General features: G+C 50.0%; 1 protein-coding gene across 1 annotated transcript in view; it reads right to left on the bottom strand.

The window, feature by feature from the left end:
- Zfat (zinc finger and AT-hook domain containing) overlaps positions 1-14,986 on the bottom strand; it is a 154,345-nt gene extending 139,359 nt beyond the window's left edge. The window contains exon 1 of the mRNA XM_051202514.1: positions 14,742-14,986. Within this exon, the coding sequence (XP_051058471.1) occupies positions 14,742-14,763 (22 nt within the window). The 5' untranslated portion in view covers positions 14,764-14,986. The remainder of the gene's footprint in view (positions 1-14,741) is intronic.
- Positions 14,987-19,003: the final 4,017 nt, after the last annotated feature.

The following is a 19,003-nucleotide window of genomic DNA, read 5'->3' as shown; positions in this document are numbered from 1 at the left end:
TCACACTGGGAGGAGGGGGGATTCCATGGGAAACCACCACAAACACGACAGAGAAGAGACAGGAACCGCCCCTGAACCCAGCAGACCCTGAGGTCCCAACACAGAAACCAACAAACAGCACAAACCATCAGCCAGGTTGAAGCCACCATCCATAACCTGATGCCCCTGAAGCAACCAACTCTCTGCCAGTATTCCCATGCTAAATGTAAAAGCGGCCACATCTCCATCTTTCTGGGCTCTGAGAGAGAAAGAGTCATCCCTGCAGGTGACAGCACCGTGTCCCCAAGGCCTAGCTTTGGTTTTCTGGCTCTGCTCATACCCCCTCTGAAATAACCTGAAATAACGAGCTGCTTTCAAGACGTCGGCAACAGTGTCCCATCAGACCCACTGTCCTAGAAGCTGCTGTTGCCTCCTTTGGCCTCAAGTTCAAGACTGAAGAAGTCTGCTCCCAGGCTGCCCCGGCACTGTGGCCGACACAGAGCAGAGCTCTCGTCCCCTGGCGGGTATGCAGTCTGTGGACACAATGCTTCCTGGCAGAGAGATCCAACTAGGCAAAGCCAAGCCTGAGAGATCTTCCCTGACTTAACCCACTTCTGTGTAGACAACATTTTCAATCCACAACCCTGAACTCAGCATGCACTGTGGGTAAGCTCAGTAGGAGGAGCTGCGCTGAGTAGGAGGAGCTGAGTAGGAGGAGCTAAGATGAGTAGGAGGAGCTGAGATGAGTAGGAGGAGCTGAGATGAGTAGGAGGAGCTGTGCTGAGTAGGAGGAGCAAGCTAGCCAACCCCACTGAGTAACCTCAGACTTGTAAGGCATCACCTGCCAGGCAGGGTGGACTCCACAGATCCTTCCCTCCTCCAGTGTGTCGGGGAATGGTCCTGAAGATGGTCCTGCCTGCAGGGCACTGGCAAGGGCAGAGTCAGAACTGCACCCACAGACAAGGAGGAACCGCACCCACTCCCCCAGCTCAGGCACAAATAAAAGGTCCAGTGCTCTGTGTAGACAAGCAAGGCCAAATGAAATAGAAAGTGGACACAGACAGGATTTTAACCTCCTAGACGCCACATTAAAAGAAAACGAAGCACACAAGATGATTTTTAACAACATACTTTATTTAGCTAAGCATACCGCATCTACCCCGAAGTCTATTTCCACAAGCTCCAAGAGTACTCCATCCTTTTTGGACCACCTCCTCAAACGCAAGAATCTTTCCCACTTACAGCACATCCTGATCCGGGCTAGATGCAAACCCAGAACCAACTCGCACTGTCTCCAGAGCACCAGGGACGCCTGTCACTGCACATCAGTGTCATGGCCCACATGTCTGCTTCCCTGACCCCCAGGAGGCTGGGACAGCGCCTCCGCCACTCAAGAACCTTTGGAACTCAGTAAGTCTAGAAAGTGGAGAGAAATTAGCACAGTGCTGCTGGTCACACTCAGCAGGGGAAAAGGCAGGTGATGGAGAGGCATGTTCATTTATTACTGTCGCAGATTTTTAAAAGGCCGGTTCTGTGCTCCAGGCTCCAGAGGTCACAATCGAAAACAGGTGACAGCCTGGGTAGAAGCTGCAGGCAGATGTGGAACAGTGCTAATTCAAATTGTAAGTGTCTGCTTTACGTATGATAAAACCCTGACATTGGTGTTGCTGATAAAGTGTCCAGGGTCTCAAAATTAATTCCAGGAGTAAGAACTCCCCTTTAATATTAAGGTATCACTAAGGGCTTCTGCAACTCGGGAGGACTTTATTTGTAAAGAATATAAGCAGAAAAAGAAGTTTCACCGGCGTTGGTGATCCCAGCACTCAGGAGGCAGAGGCAGGGTTTCTCTGTGAGTTTGAGACCAGCCTGGTCTACAGAACAAGTTCCAAGACAGTTTCCAAAGACACACAGAGAACCCTTGAGAAACCAAAAACAAAAGTGTCGAAGCCACCACCCCACCCACCTACCCTCAGCTCACCCAAATGACCCAGCTCCTTTTCCTGAAGACAAAATATGAAATAAGTTTCAGATGCATTCTCTAAATAACTGTGTACTGTGGCTAACTTACATCCAGTGGCTCCAGAACTCGGTGTTTAATGAATGTGCAGGTGTCATATCCTCTGCCAGGCACAATTAGAAATGAGGAAGATCCATGCCTCCCTCCAGGACCCCATGTGGAGGCTCCATTTGTGGTACCCGTGTTGTTCTCTGGGGTCTGACGTTGTGGACTCTTGCCACTGGGGGTGGGGGGGGGTAGACAGAAGTGCTCAACTCAACTACAGGCCAGGGTCTTAGACAGCCCTGCCTCCCCCCCACCCCACCGCACACACCAGCATCACTCTGCAGGCCAGCAGCCCTCACCCTAAGGGTTTCTGGGGATGCCACCTCAGGCAGACACTGGCAGCCCTGTCCTCTCACAGCTCGGAGCTATGAGGACGCAAGCAGGCCAATGAGGACTCTGGCGGCACCTGCTCCCTGTCTATCAAACGTCTATAATTCAGGGCCTCGTCTTGAAGACTCTGGCCCAGCCCTGTTCTCACGGAGAGGTTTCCGTAACCACTTTTCATCTGAGTTTCCAGAGTTCCCTGTCCCCTACTTACTGGCTTGATACTATGACCACAGCTTCTAACAGCAAATTTAGTGGTGGGCTTATCTGTTTCCACTAATATAAGCTCTTAAAACACCAATAGCATGCAATTTAAAATGTACTTAAAGTCCTGAAAATAGAAATGTTAATCGTTACCTAAGAAGATCCCCTCCCCAGAGCAATACTGTGGTGAGGGAAGGACACATCCAGTCTTTACTTGAGGTCTCAACCGTGAACCAAGGCTCTCTCCTAACTCACACCTCCTAGCAAAACAGGCAGGGCCCTGAGCTGGGTAAGAACTGAGGCTCAGCATGGACAGCCACCCCTAGCAATGAAGAAAACAGTGGCAGCCAGCCCCATGTAAAATAGGAATGTATGCAGTGTCTAAATGATGGATTAAAGGGATTCGTATGAGATGGAGGCCAAGTGCCTGGAGAGGAGATGCTCAGTGAAGGCCAGCAGAGCTAAGGCAGCGCAGCCCAGCTCAAAGGTAAAGCTCACTTCAATTCCAGTGCCATCCAGAGCTTCTGTGGCTTTCCTAGAAACATGCCCATCCCTAACTCTCTACAGGTCTCCATGCTTACAACTCACAAATATTAGGAGCAAAAGTTAAAAGAAAATTCTGCCTTCTCACTGAAATACAAGAAATATACTGCTCAAAAAAAAATCAATATAAAGAAATAAAATAAACAAGTATTTCACCCTACAGTGAAACCAAGAAGGTAATGAACTGCTCACGTTTTAAAGAAACGTGTGTAACTGCACTGAACGGGAGGAGAGGCGAGACGATCCCAAGAGGCAGTGGAAGGTGGAATCTGCCCCACAGATTCAAGCTGGAGAGGGAAGAGCCTCCCACTAAGGAAGGAGCTCAGGTCAGCAGACACCTTTCACAGAGACAAGGGCTTGGCATTTGGAAAGTACTTAGAATATTCTAGGAAGGAGCAAGCAGCCAGAAATGCTGTGGATTCAGAAAGGTGTCTCCCTACCAGGAAAGGGACTTAAGAATGTGCCAGGTACGGAGGGGAAAGCAAACCCTGTGTTGTTAAATTGGAATTACAAAGTTCTATATAAAATCGACAGCCTTGCAGGTAAAAATATAGACGGGAGTGTGGGCGAGCACAGACTCATAGCACACCATACATATAAGGAGACACACATTTCCTAGCTGTGTTTACAGCCATGGCAGAGACACAAAGACCCACCAGTGACATCCTCAGGCTTCAGCTTCCCATGCCATTCTCCACTGCCAGAAACCAAGAGTCCTGGAAGAAGCATCAGGTACCAGACATGGAAGAAAGAAGAGGCAGAATAAACCCAGAGCATCTCGGACCGGAGAACAGTAAGATGCTCAAGAAAAAGCAGGCATATCAGGACACAGGGCTCTAGGAGCTTCAAACAGCCCAAAGCAGGGGCGTGAGCATCAGAACAATGGGAAAGGAGTTTACTGAGAGCCTCCAGTAACATAAATCAGTCAACAAAAAGACAACTTTCTAGCCCGTGGAGAATAATGCTGGCTACTATGGTGATCCCTCGACAACACAGGACTACTTGCAAATACCATGTGTTAACTCTAAATTCACACAACATTTATACTCTGGTATAGTTCACACTATGGTGGTGGGGGCAGGCGGTGACATTCTGTAAAAGCAGAAACTATCGAGCAAGTATCGTAATCACACAGTTTGGAAACAACAGTCAGTGGACACAAGGGCAGAGGAAGAGGAAGGTTTGAGGCGTGAGATAAAGTATGGCCGGCGGTGGTGGTGCATCCCTTTAATCCCAGCACTAGAAAGACAGAGGCAGATGATCTCTGTATATACATTCAAGGCCAGCCTGGTCTACAAAGTAAGTTCCGGGATAGCCAAGGCTACACAGAGAAACTCTGTCTAAAAACAAAACAAGCAAACACAAAAAAACACTCAAAAGTATTTGACCTGGGTGGAAAGTCAGTAGCCTTGAGACAGTGAACCTGACCACCCCCCACTCTAGCATGTAGCATCAGTGGCAAGGAGATGACTGGAGATTATGGGCCCACTGCAAGTAAGTGATGCTGAGAATCCAGAGCTTTCCTGTGCTAATTCCAAAAGGTGCACAACCAGCACCCGATGGTAAGGAAGCAGTGTGTGGGTAAAGGAAGGGTAACCTGCAACATAAACAGCCACACACGTCAAATACCAATGCCCTAGAGTGGAGGCAGAGGAGCAGCTCCAGCCCAGACAGCAAACAGGCAGGGTGCTGGAATGCTGTGCATACACACTCTTTCCCTTGGTTACACGGGACGCTATGGGACGATTAGTGGAATGTGAATCGTAACTGCACTAGTGTGATTCTCACATTATGGCTACAGCAGCCTTGCTAATGCAGGAGGCTACTCCTGTTTATAGGACAGTAAACGCGGACAAGAGTTAGAAGGCGGCATCACTGTCCACAGCTTTATCTCAGACGGTGCAGAGACACAGAAGCAGGCAGGAAAAACGAAGAGATGTGTGTGTGTGTGTGTGTGTGTGTGTGTGTGTGTGTGTGTGAGTGTGTGAGTGTGTGAGAGTGTGTGTGAGTGAGTGTGTGTGTGTGAGTGTGTGAGAGTGTGTGTGAGAGTGTGTGTGAGTGAGTGTGTGTGTGTGGTGGGGGGGTGAGGCTCTCGGCTTCTCTGCAAAGAATTGCATTCAAAAAAACAAAACACTGAGATGGAATACATTCTGCAGGCCCACAGTTTCCCTCTGAGCATCTCAAGGGGTCAGTGCAGAACAGAGCGGTGTCCACCTGGCCTCTCTGGCTCTTTCCACCCTCCCCCGGGCCACCAGATCATCTTTTACAAGCTCTCACAGCTACAGCAATCCTCACACACTTGAATTCTCAAGTCACATTGGTAAAGAACACGAGTATCAGATAGCAACGAGACTCGTGAAAGAAAGTCTGTAACTACAGCTATTCCTGTCCTGAAATTTGTACAAATGTTTCTACGTTCCAAATTGAAAGTTGGTTCTCAGGAAACTCTCTTTTAAAAACATGTAAGAATGAATTTGCCTGAGGAAAGGAAGCTTGTGCCAATAATGGCTGCCTACAGAAAACACCACACTAACCCCTCTGGTATCAGGGAAGGAACCTGAGCCCAGGGAGGTAGGGCTGGCTTGTTGGGAATGGACTTGACATAGCCCAAGGCATCCCTGTAGAAGTTGCCCCAAGGCTGACAGGTAGGTAAAGGATGCATTCTCATGACTGGCAGTTCCTAAGGTGAGCCACAAGGCGATGATGACGCACCATACTCCTGGAGGGAGGTGCATACCCTCAGCATGGTGCAGGAGGGTATGTCTGCATGCCCGCCGACATGCTGGACACTGTGGACGCCTGCTTCTTCTGCACCCAGTCCCTGCGGGCATGGTCTCGGACACTTGAAAAGGCCCTCGGCTGGTCTTTCTAAGTGGCTCTGAAGACTGAATGGAAGGAAACACTCTTCCAGCAGGTCCCACTCCTGTAGATTACGGGGTGACAAGCGGCAGGACCTAGAGTTGGCAAGAAAGCCCTCCTGCAGTAGGAGGAAGGTGACTGAAGATGCCTCGGCAGCATCTAAGAAACCAGTGAGTCCCACAGAGATCAAGTGGGAAACCAACGGGTCTGAAGGGAAGCCACTTCCTAAACTACACTTGTAAGTTTAAAGGAGGTGGGCATGTGGGAGAAGCCCTACGCCTATATGCCAAGCTCTTCTATAGAGAACAGAGCGGCAAGGTCCCCACCCAGTACAAAGCGGGCACCAACCCTCCATCTACATTTCCCTGGTGCTGCCCCAAAGACACAGAGGCTTCATTCTGTAATCTAAGTGTGGCATGTAATCGGATGTGGCACGGGGTCACACAAGTAACTCGCAAATCCTGGCTTGGTCACTGTTACTGGTACCATCATGTGACCCAAACTCTCGGCCCTTCAGGCTGTAAGTCAAAGACAATATCCTATTATTAGAATTGCAGTTACAGGGGAAAGCAATAGTTGCAGGGGTGGCTTGTGTGTATGCATGTGCGCGCGCACACACACCAAATTTTAAAATGTAAAAAGTAATAAACTTGCCAGTGATGGTGGTGCACGCCTTTAATCCCAACACTTGGGAGGAAGGCGCAGGTGGATCTCTGTGAGGTTGAGGCCAGCCTGGTCTACAAGAGCTAGTTCCAGGACAGCTAGAGCTACTACATAGACAAACGCTATCTCAAAAAAAAAAAAAAACGAAAAACAAAAAACAAAAAAAAAAAAACATTATTATTATTGTTGTTGTTATCATTATTACCTCTTTACTGTTGAAGAACATGGGTGCTGGAAGGCTCATGATTGACAGGGAATAGAGGCCAGGGCAGAAGCAAAGCCAGGGAAGGCTGGTGCCCAACTGTGAGCGCTGAGTAGTCTACAGGCTGCTCTGGAACCTCATGGCTGAATACAACAGCACAAACACAGCAGTGGACCTTGGCATACCTAGGGAGTGACATTCCAGGGCAGATCAAGCACCACAGGCTGTCTGGGGGAAGACCGGGGACTTTCAAGGCCTCAGCAAAGCATTTCTGGGAGCAGCAGTCACAGGGTCCCAGTGGGCCTTCACCTAAGGGCCTTCCTCAGAGAACAGTTCCCAGAGAAAGGTGCACTGAGCTCCAAATTGACAGCCGAGCAAAGTGGGGCTCAAAAACAGTTGTTGGAACTGGATACTGGTGTGACAATTTAGCAGGCTCCACGGACAGCCTTCGTGCAATCATCCCTCCCCTGCTCAAGCCTCTCCAGGTCACCAGGTCAAAAGAACTGAAACCAAGCCTGATGTGGCCCAGGCCCAGAGACTGGCACTGGACAAGATTTTAGGAGCGTACCTAGGATGAGCCTCTTAAGCGAGTCAGGGACCTGACACGGATCCCACCCTGTGGGCTCCCTGTGCTGAAGCCCTCCCTGGAAACAGCCAGGTGCCTCTAACCCCAGCCTCTGCTCCGGGTGTGGTGCACCCGCTGCTCTGAGCTGCTGGGAGAAGATGTGAGATGCCTGGCTGAGCAGGTCTACAGAGCGGTCGGTCGTTATTGCCAGGGTGCATTTTACTTGCCACAACTGCCTGGTTTAGCCCACTGCACCATGCACAATGATTTACCAAGTTCAAACACTGCGCATCGGATTTCCAAAGATGTGGTCAGAACCCACAGGATGGGGAGATAAAAGGCAGGGAAGCAAGAGACAGAGAATGGCAGGGAATACGGGACCACGGTGCGCGCCTGATTCCTCCCCGGGGAAACTATGCCACTTGGCCCCATTGCTTCGCCCAGACCATTGTCACGTGAGACTGTGACAGGACTTTGATATAAAATGTCCCCACAGGCTCATGTTTGAACAGTTGATCCCTGTGGCACTGTTCAGACAGGCTGTGGAACCTTCTGGACACAGAGACAGGATGACAGATACAGGGCCACAGGGCCAGAGCTTATGCTTGCTGATGGAGGCCCCGTTCAGGCAAGGCGTGTTTGCTTCCTGATACACTGAGATGTAACAGGTAACACACAAGCTGCCGCCCGCAGCCATGGACAGAAGCCCAGCTGCCAGACCCCGTGCCAGAGTCTATGAACTAAAATAACCCCTTGCCTGAGGTGCTTTTGTTAGTCACAGCAGCAGCAGCAGCCAAGTCACTAAAATGTCACCATGACTCTCAGCAGGGTTTCTCCCCAACCCCTGGCTTCCCCCTGCATCTCCCGAGCCTGGCTCACCACAAGGCTCGCTCCAGGTCAGGACTGAGTCCAAGAGCCCCTGAAAGCTCTGCACCAAGGAGCATGTAAGAATATTCAATGGGGTTTTATTCACAGTAATCAAAAACTGGACACGGGCTCTGGTGTAAGAGAGTCCCGCTCACTCCATGTCCGCAAACACGCTCCACGCTGGCATCTTGTGTAACAGTCCTGGCTGTCCTTGAACTCACCGAGATCCTCTCATCTTAAAGCAAGAGCTCATGTGGTGCCACCTCATTTAACCTGCACCCCGCTTGGGACCAGCAATGCCGAACGCATGCTCGTATCTGTGGTCTCTTCCGGTCTTTTCCTGTCCTAATGACTTGGGTAGCTTGTTAGCTGCTGTTTCTTCTAGCTGGACGTCCTGGCCAAGTGATTGGCGACGTCCCACTACAGGCAGAGCTGCCCTCTGATGTGGTCATATAACTGGCAGGACCACTGGCAAGGACTCTGAGAGTCTTTAAAAGCTAAGCAGGCCTGGTTTGGAGAGGTGTGGCCCCCACAGACTCAAGTGTTTGAATGCTTGGCCCATAGGGAGTGGCACTGTTAGGAGGTGTGGCCTTGTTGGAGTAGGTGCGTCCTTATTGGAGGAAGTGTGTCACTGTGGAGGCGGGCTCTGGGGTCTCATGCATACTCAAGCTAAGTCCACTACAATTTCTCCTTCTGCTGACTGTGGATCAACATGTACGGCTCTCAGCTCCTTCTCTAGCACCATGCCTGCCTGCCCGCCACCGCGTCCCACCATGGTAACTGACTAATCCTCTGAAACTGTAAGCCAGCCCCAATTAGATGTTTTCCTTTATAAGAGTTCCATGGTCATGGTGCCTCTTCACAGCAGTAGAAAACACCAACAAACTAGCAACGCCATTATCACCAGGAGAAATGGAGATAAATACCCGCAAAAGGCTTGTAAGAATACTCAGTGCAGTTTTGCTCACAGTAATTAAAAAAAAAAAAACCTGGAAATATTCAACCCAGCACTCAGAGGGCAGCAGCAGAGGGATGGATCCCTGTGAGTTCAAGGTTAGCCTGGTCTACAAAGCAAGTTCCAGGACATCCAAACCCTTCTCAAAAATACAAAAACATGCAGACAAAAGAACCCAAAGCTGGAAACATTAGATCAGCCCAGGTATTTATTTTAAAAAGAAACATGCAAATAAACTGTGGTGGTTTCCAGGCACTGGAATAAAACAATAAAAACAAACAAACAAAAAACAACAAAAGATGGATTTTTGAAACTTCATGCCGAGTTTAAAAAAAAAAAAAAAGCTAGACACAAAAGAATTATGTGACAGCCTACAAAAGGTAAATGTAATTTATGAAGACAGTAAGACTAGGGATTGTTTGGACTGGGTGTGGGAATAAAGACTGGGTGTGAAGGGGGCAAAAGAATTTTTCTGGGGTAATTTTCAAAAAGCCTATACATCATTAGGGCTGAGGCTTACCTTACTGGCTATACAAGAGATCTGGGTGCTTCTGTGCATTAAATCACAACTACAAAAAACGCCTCCTGCAAGGCACCAAAGAGCTCTTTCTGAAGGGCAGGTCAGTAGGCACTGTGCTCCTGGCTGTCGAGATCTTCATGCCAAACTCGCAACAGTTCCCGCTCCTCAGTCTCAGGTCATGGGCCTTCAGCCCCAACACCTCTCCCTGACCCCAATGCATGCACAGAACACGTCTGCTGTGATGCCAACAAAACCTTCTGAAAACAGGCTGTACACGGCTATATCATTGTCTCTTACTGCTGAGTAGTACTCCACTGTGTAAATGCACTACATTTCTCTATCCATTCTTCAGTTGAGGAATGTCTGGGTTGTTTCCAAGATCTGGCAATTACAAATAATGTTGCTATGGACATAAATGAGCAAATGTCCTTGGGGTGTGAATATACCTCCTTTGGGTGTATGCCCAAAAGTGGTATTGTAGCGTCTTGAGATAAATCGATCCCTAATTTTCTGAGAAATCGCCATACTGATTTCCACAGCAGCTGTACAAGTTTGCACTCCCACATCCTCTCCAGAATAAGCTGTCATTGGTGGCTTTGATCTTAGCCATTCTGATCGGTATAAAATGGGATCTCGGAGTGTCTTTTGACTTGCATTTCCCTGGTGAATAAGGATACTGTGCATTTCCTTAAGGGTCTTTCTGCCATTTGACATTGTTCTGACTAACCCAAGATTTTAGCTCAGTGTTTTTCCTGAGAAGATAAGAACAAAGGCAATCAGCCCATTTGCTCATCCTCAAAGGAAAAGTAAACAAACATTCCTGAAGCTCTGTGCAAAACCTAGGCCAGAGCACTGAAAGGCGCAAAGCTCCTTTTCTTGGGCAAATTAAACTTAGACCCACTCCTTGACTTATCCCTACACAGTTGATGCTAAAAGCTTCTAGCAGTTTTAGCTTATTGCACTGTATATAAAACCCTGCAAAACTCAAACCTCACATTGCATTGCCAAAAGAATTACTGTTGCAAGCGTATATCCTGGTACCCCCCCCCAAGAACTTGGGGAGAAGAATAAACACAGAATAAAAGAGACATGCTGAGGGACAATCGCTTGTGAGTTAGTCCACCCCCCCCCCACACACACACACACACTCAGATCCCCTTAGTTATTTTTCATTCAATGGCTGTAGAGATCTGAAGGGGCTCTGTAGAGATCTGCAGAGACCAAGTGGCTGATTTGAATTTCAGCACTGTATAGAGAGATCAGAATGCTGCTGGTCCAGAAACATTTACCTTGAGCTAAGTTCTGGCCCTCCCCTCTGGAACACACACACACACACACACACACACACACACACACACACACACACACACCTGTGTCAGAACTAACAATAAAAAACCTTAGACTCTATTGACTTAGCAGGCAACTAGCTTCTGCTAATCCAAAAGCTCAGAATGTCATCAGATAGCTTCTTGAGCTACAGACAAGTTTCTCCCTTACTGATATACCACCTCTCTGATGTACCCACCCATGTATTCTAAAACTTGCTTTGAGTTATGACTTTCCCTGTTCTGTAAACTATAAAAACCTGGTGAGACTGCTTCTACATTGGAGCATGGAATTCAGAGTGGCCTAAATCTGTGTTCCCAGACCAGGGTCACTCAAAACAACTCCAGAATAAACTATCTCTTATTCCTTGAAAGGTAAGAGCTCTGGCTAGTCACACCTGTCTTGGCACCCTCCCCTTTTTAGCTGGTTTCTATTCCCTCTGCAAGACCCAACTGCAGTACCCCATGCTTCAAGAAGTCTTCCCAGAATGCCTGCACGGAGCCCCACTTCCATCTTCAATATTCAGGGCTCGCGTCTAGCATGGCTCCTCCCACCTTTTCCTAGGGGAACTGGTTTCCCACTGCTAGGCCTAAGTGGCAGAAAAGAGGGAAAGGCCCAGTCCAGAGTTTGGGGGCACCTGAGAGCTGGCCAGCCCTGGAGGCCTGAGAGGCGGAGCTCACGAAGGCCCACTGGCAGTGACGGAGCAACATGGACACCAAGAATCTGACCAGCTGGAGACCTCAAGAAACGGGCCCAAGTGGCCCCACACACCACAAGCTCCTTATTTCCTTGGCTCCAGGCCCCTCACCTCCACGTGGGACAATGTCACCTTCCTACCCAGAGGAAGCTAGTGGCAACTCTGTCCACCGTCCCCTGAAGCCAAGTCCCCACCTACCCATCTTGCCTCTGTCCAGACAGGATGGAACACAAAGGCACCAGATTCCAGAGGCCAGTATGTTGCAACGGCGGTCGTCATCACAGAGTTAAAGGATTGAGAACACTCTAAACCAATGGGCAAAGAGATATCGGCACTGCCATGTTTGTCGGAAAACCAGTAAAGACAGACGCTTCAGAGTCAACTGAAGTGTCTGTCCATCAGCAGGCAAATGAACACACTCTGTAATGTAAGCATATACAATCGGGGCATGACTCCGCCTTCCAAAGGGGAGGAAATGCCTTTGCAATTTATAGACAGGTAGGACTGAAACAGTGGATCTCACAGATGTGTAGAGAACAGAGTGGGGTTTCCAGAAGCTTCAGGGAGATGCAGGAGGTAGTAAACATGCTTTCCTGTGTGACGCGCTACACACTACAGTGAGCAGGATAAGTAATGTACTTTTCACTTTAAAATCACTAAAAGAATACATTTCAAATGTTCTCATCTCAAGAAATGATCGACAGGTGAGGTGACAGCTGTAAGTGTCAACTTATGATTTTTAAAACTTTAGAAAGAGAAAAGACATTTCTGCTACTCAACTTCAAGGCCCTGTTGTACACTAACATGACAAGCATTATCTTTTCATAAGCACATTCATTTGTCTTTATGTTTTATGTTCTTTTTTCAAAAGCTGACTTTGAATCTATAATAGATGTCTAATATGTTCACTCTTCTTTGCTCAAAAGTTACTTTTTTCTGTCTTTAGAAAGAAAAAGTCATAATCATGGTGGTGCATGCCTTTTAGAAAACCGTCTCCAAAAATTAAAAATCATAATCACATTTTACCCCACCTTTCCATCTACAGACACTTCCCAAAGCATGTGGACAGTGACGGTGCTGTAATCAGCACCCTCTGGAGTGTCACCAACATGCACAAGGTAGAGACACAACACGCAGCCCCCAGCAAGTTCAATAGCTGGGGCCCCTGGCTAGTTCAGGAATCTCGGGAGCAGGGTTCCCCGGAAAGGCCTGTGCTGTTACAGCCACAAGTACAGTGACAGCCCCAGGGAAGAAAGTTTCACAGCTGAAAGCCTAACAGCATAAGCAGGTGACAAGAGGCAAAGTTACTTAGGCTAAATCCTCCTCCATTAAATTGACGCATGCTGATACAGAGGTCTCCGGAGGCAGCAAGCATGAAAAGCCTATAAAAGGAAGAATCTGTTTAATACGCCAAAACCTGACTAGGCCTGGCCAGAGCAGTCACTAAATCCCACCTAGGGACGGTGACAGCTGTTACATAATTACAAGGTGAGAGGAGAAAGAAGCAGAAACCTTTGCACCCGGAAGAAGTTAATGAGATACCCGGAAGAAGTAAAGGAGACCAGGGCAGAAGAGAGCTCTAGCCGAGCCAAAGACCACCGCAGTTTGTTTACCACCCAAAGCTACACTTCCACCTCCTTATCTCTGGCTCTGCCTCTCCCTCTCCTAAGGTAACTACACCAAAACGTGAAATTTCTCAGACATACAGCTGCCCATGAGTTGACGTTAGTACATGTTGTCCAAACTATGACCCTTTCATGGTTTGTCACGGCTGCACATGCTCAGGGCTTGTTTTGTGTCTCTTTGACCTATATCCAGTCTGCAGCACCAATAGACACAGTAATGCTAGGTGCTTCCACAGATAAAGTGACAGGATCTGAAGACAAGGCTGGAGAGAGGCAGTAGCGGAGGGAAACGACTTTCGTGTTCCCTGTGGACACGGACTCCAGCAGCGAACCACACTAACGGGCAGGAGGGCGCAGATAGCTCCGTCACTGTTGTTCAGTATACGGTGGCCCCTGCTACGAGCCAGTCACGAGTTCCAGGGGACAGTGGCAAAGGCCACGTACACACAGCTCCCGTTCTATGCAAAGCGGGAAGACGTCTGATTTCTTTAAGCCTCAGCTGTTAGGAATCTGACCTGCCTCGACTTTTCTGTTCTTCAGTAAATGACAGTTTAAGAGCAACCAGGAGAGCTCAGCAACGAGCCCTGGAAGTCCAAGAGTGTCAATCACAGGCCCGGGGGCCCCATGCTACGGTGAGGCGGGAGCAGCAGGGGTTAGGTGGGAAGTCTACCCTTCCAAGCAGTCCAGCCAAAGCAGCAGCTAGGGCTGCCTGGAGGAGGTGGCCCTGGGCGCACAGAGCTGGGCCACAGGCAGCAGGTAAGTTACCACCTGCACGGGGCGGAGGCGTGCATGGGGTTGCCAATCTCTCTCCCTCGTCGCTACCTCGGGCGCCAACTAAGCCTTCCAAACGTCCCGGCCAAGAACTCCGGGGCTGAAAACTGGGGTGTGGGGGAGCTGGTGGGGAGGGGGGGCCATCTGTCCACAGAGATGCCCGACTCTAACGAAGCCTGTCACCCAGCCAAACAGCTGCAGGCACCGGGATTCGAACACGCACGGCGGCCGCCCGCCGCGGCCCTGGAAACGAACGGGCAGGCGCGCGCGCGCACGCACGGCGCTCCCCTTCCTCGGCCGGCCCCGCCCCTGCCGGCCCCGCCCCGCCCCTGCCGGCCCCGCCCGCCCGCCCCGCCCCTGCCGGCCCCGCCCCGCCCGCCCGCGATCCCTCCGCCGCCCCGAGCCTGCCGGCCCCGCCCGCCCCGCCCCTGCCGGCCCCGCCCCTGCCGGCCCCGCCCGCCCGCGATCCCTCCGCCGCCCCGAGCCTGCGCGCCGCCCGGGCCGCCCCACAGCACGCCGCGAGCCGTGCCCCGCGCCTCGCCGCCCCGCGCCGCGCCCCAACCCCCAACCCCCGCTCACCTGCTGCCGCCGGCGTCTCCATGGCAACGCCCCCGCGGCGGCGGAGGGGGGCAAAAATAAAAAATAAAAATAAAAAAAGGCTCGGGCTCTCCCCGGCTCCCTCCCGTGCCGGGCGAGAAGGCCGCACGCCCCGAGGAGGCTTCGCTCTTTGTGTCTTATTTTATTTTTTTTTTCGTCCAGGGAAAGAGCCCGGAGAGGTTATGGCGAATCTGCGGCATCCAACATGGCGGATGGAGTCTTCCGTCGCCTCCCCCCCCCCCACGGGCATCCGACGCCTGCGTAGTGACGTCCGCTGCGTGTGGGGAGGGGGCGGTGGGAGGCCGCACACATTGCGCATGCTCGCGGCCCCGCCCGGCGCCTGGCGTCGGCGTCCGGTGCTCTGGGTGGTGCCACGCCCGGAAAGGAAGGAAGGAAGGATGGAAGGGAGGAAGGGACGCGCTGATTCCGGCCGGAACCGGGGTGCCGGAGCGGGAGGTTCCGGGAACCCGCTGCCGTCGGGGACGGCGAGCAGGCTGGGGCGCTGCGTTGCGCGCTCGCCGTTCCCGGCCTCCGTTTGCTGCGCTCGCCCGTCGGGTCGGCTGCACCGGCAGTGTGCACGGGAGCACGCGGCTCCCCCACCCCGGATCTCTGCAAGAGTCCGGCTGGGTGTGAGCGTGCTCGCACGTCGTTCCCCACCTTTCCGGGTCTGCACGTGGGGAGGGCAGAGCCCCCTCCGCGCTGTAGGAAGAAGTGTCTGTCCCAAGTAACTTGAGTAGAAATCCTTCCCTGATAACATCGGGGTCGCTTACCTCCGTCTCGGTCAGCCCTTTAGCGTCTGAAGCCGGGAATGAGATTAAAAAATTGGCGTAGGAACACGTATATAAATAATAGTAGTAGCAAGCGCATTTGTGCTGGCAAAGCTGTCTTTTTAAATGGAATTTATTTTTAATTAACCACTGTGAAGAAAACTACACACGTGCAGAAACATGACAAAAATATTAGTTAACAAAGGGGAAAAAAAGTCAAGCAGAAGGGAAACGATCGGAGTCTGGGAAGCACTGGTTCGTTTTTATTGCACCCCTGAAATAATGTTGTTTCCTGGGAATAGCCCTCCTGTGTTGTTGAACCCGCAGAGGTCAGGGTGATGTGGTCCTTGCTCCCCACATCCAGGTTCATCTGCCTCTCAGCACAGCCATGGACTGTGCCTTCTCTGCCGTGGACTGAGTTTGCTGAGCAGAGACAGCTGTGTAGCAAAGGCCCCTGGGCCTTTTTTAAACTTTATCTTAACGCTGTAAGTTGTATACTGATACCATTGAATGGAATCGTTCATTTTGTTATCACTTTTTTCTTTTTTAACCATTGAAGTGCCTTTGGGCAGTGAGCATTAGGATGACTGATCTAATGCTCCGTCCTTTGTTCTGTTAAGTACAGGTTCCAAAACGTCTCTGTCCTTTATTTCATTGAACAGGTGAGAAAAACGATCAGGGTTGTCTAGCTTTCTGAGATCCCTCGGCCAGTCTGTGAAGCCTGGGCCACCTCTCCGTGCCCCTTGCTTTTCCCATTTACCACCTGACATTCCAGACTGTGCAGGTTTACCTAGCAAGCCCCAATAGGTGCATTGTGAGGAGAAACATGAAGTTGCTGCCCCCACTAAATTCTGTGTCCTGGGTGCCTGGGAGACCGAGGAGAGGAGGGGAACACAATGACATCTTTCGTTTGAAAAGGAACTGTCCGAATGCTGCATTGGTGTGCTTTCCTATTCAGAACTACAAATATTTACACTTACTTCTGCCGGGAATCAATTTCTGTCAGGAAATGAGAGTCGTTCTCGTTGCTGACAATATTGGTTTTCTGCTGGGCTGCCTTTGTTAAAGCAGCATTGAAATGTTATTTATTGATTAGCAGGTGGTTCGATTGCTCCTGAATGTTGTGACCAAAATAAGTTTGGAAATGAAGCAATTTAAAAAAAAAAAAAAAAAAAAAAACTCAATTGCTTCAGAAGATTAAAGCCAAATTGTAAAGGGAAACTGGACTGAGGGCTTTGGGGGCTAGCTATGATTTTCTCCACTATTCCTTCCTTAAATCTCAACACCGTTCAGAGAAGACCTACTGGACATTGTTTCCCAGAACTAGGCTGACTCTAGGCAGGTAGAAATTAATACGGGAAGGCAGGAAACCAAGTTTTGAGAGTGCAGACCTGAGTCTGCACTGGCTCCTCACCTTTCTGTGTGATTTACACACTTTAAGTGTGTGCAGGCCCATGAGTGTGAGCCCTGAAGCCAGAGGCTGCCGTTAGGTCTCTTCCTCTATGATCGTCTACCTCATTTTTTGAGGTAGGGTTATTGCTAAACTTGAAGCTCATTGTTTGGCTTGACTGGCTTGCCAGTGACCCCCTGGGATCTGCCTGGCTCTCTACAGAAGCCCAGCACACCTGGTTTCTTATGCAGGTGCTGAGGATCCAAGTCAGGCCTTGATGCTTATATAGCCAGCTCTTTGCCTCTGAGCCTTCGCCTTAGGCCTCACTGACATCATTTAGTCTTTGCGTTTCTAGATGCCTTCAGTTAATAGAAGAACTTTTGTGGAATTAAATGGAAATCACAATGAATAATGTCCTGCTCCAATGGCTCTTAGAGGAGAGTGGTCCCTAAAATTATGCAAAAGGGACTGAGGCTTAGCCTGTGCGAGGCACCGGGCTGGCTCCCCAGTACCACAGAGACAGACCAAAATAGTGTGAGCTTTTAGTATCAACAAGATTGTGACCTTAGGAAGCCGTATTGCCACGGAGTGCCATTTCCTCGTGTATGCCCTTATTTCCTGACGTGTCTCCTTGCCGCATCCACCTGTGTGTGCCCAGTACCTGGATGTTAGTTTTATTGGCCCAGTCAAAAGACACCGATTCCATTGTCAGCTGTAAAGCAAAGTCAGGATGGCCTGGAAGATCTGTCATCTTCCGGAACACGGGACAGGACGCTATAAAAATTTTGGACCTGCAGGAAAGACAAAGGAGGCAGCAGAGGTCTCTCTCTTGGCTTGCTGGCTTGCATACTACAAGCACAACTGCCATCAGTAGGTGCTGATTTTTAAGTGCCAGGTGTCTCTGGAAAGCGATGAGTTCTTGAATATTGTATATGTAAGGCTCATGTGCTCACAGGTACACATGTAAAGCTAGAGGTTGATGTGGACCATTTTCCTCTATCACCCTCCCCTGTGCTTTTTGAGACAGGGTCTCAGTAAACCTGAGGCTTGCCCTTTAAGCTATATGGGCTGGGCGGTGAGCCTCAATGATCCTCTATCATCCACCTCACTCCATCTCTCAGGCTAACAACACAGGCTGTTGAGCCTCTAGCCTTTCCGTTAGGGCTGGGGAATCTAAACTCGGACCCCCGGCTTGTACACCAGGTTCTTGACTCACTGAGCCATCGTGAAGCTAGGCAAGAATAATGCCCTAGGCTTGATCCCCAGCACGAAGCACACACACACACACACACACACACACACACACACACACACGACTCCTATGGACAAAACCACATGTGCTACTTTAATTTCTGAACTAAGCATACATAACTGATAGAAATTAGATGTTTTAGCAAATGGGTAAATTCGACTCGACACGTGGGGTTTACTTCTCGAAGTTCTGTGTATCTCTCTACAAAGCGGTACATGTGTATACATTGTGGGTGGTAGTTATGGTTATTAGGAGATTTCATTAAAAAAAAAAAATCTTGGGACTGGGAGAACAAGCGGTGCGGGTTGGGGCCGTAAGTAACCAAGTGGGAAGTTTGGGGACAGGGTTAGGAGAGTGGCTGAGAGGTCAAACGTGACCCTGCTAGTTCCTCTGTAATGCTGCTGCTGAACCTCCTCATAAACAAAGACAGCACCGAATACCCAAAATGTAACTCCCACGAATGCGGGTGGTGCAGGAGGTTTGCACGTTGCAGTGCCCTTTCCTCCGGCCCCTTTTGCGCATGTCCCAGGGACATAAGATGCTGAGCACTCAAGGTCATCAAAGCTCGACCTTGGACAGTGGCTGGAGTTAGTTGCTAAAGGAGATTAATGATGCTGACTCTTGTGGGAGTGTGGAAAGCAGAAGGGAGAATTAAGAAAAGTGAAAGGCACTGCAAGAATGGGAGGGGCTTCCAGTAAGGGGGGGGGCTGCTGCTGGGTTTACTTTGTCCAGAGCTGTTTTTATTTTACATTTATTTACTTGGAGGAGGGCTGTAGCAAGCCTGTATGTGGAGGACAGAAAGCGACTTGCAGAAGTTTTCTCCTATCCTACCTTG

Source organism: Phodopus roborovskii, unplaced genomic scaffold, assembly GCF_943737965.1.
Source record: "Phodopus roborovskii unplaced genomic scaffold, PHOROB, whole genome shotgun sequence".
In the NCBI taxonomy this organism is placed as follows: domain Eukaryota; kingdom Metazoa; phylum Chordata; class Mammalia; order Rodentia; family Cricetidae; genus Phodopus; species Phodopus roborovskii.
This window is presented reverse-complemented; position numbering and strand designations above follow the sequence as displayed.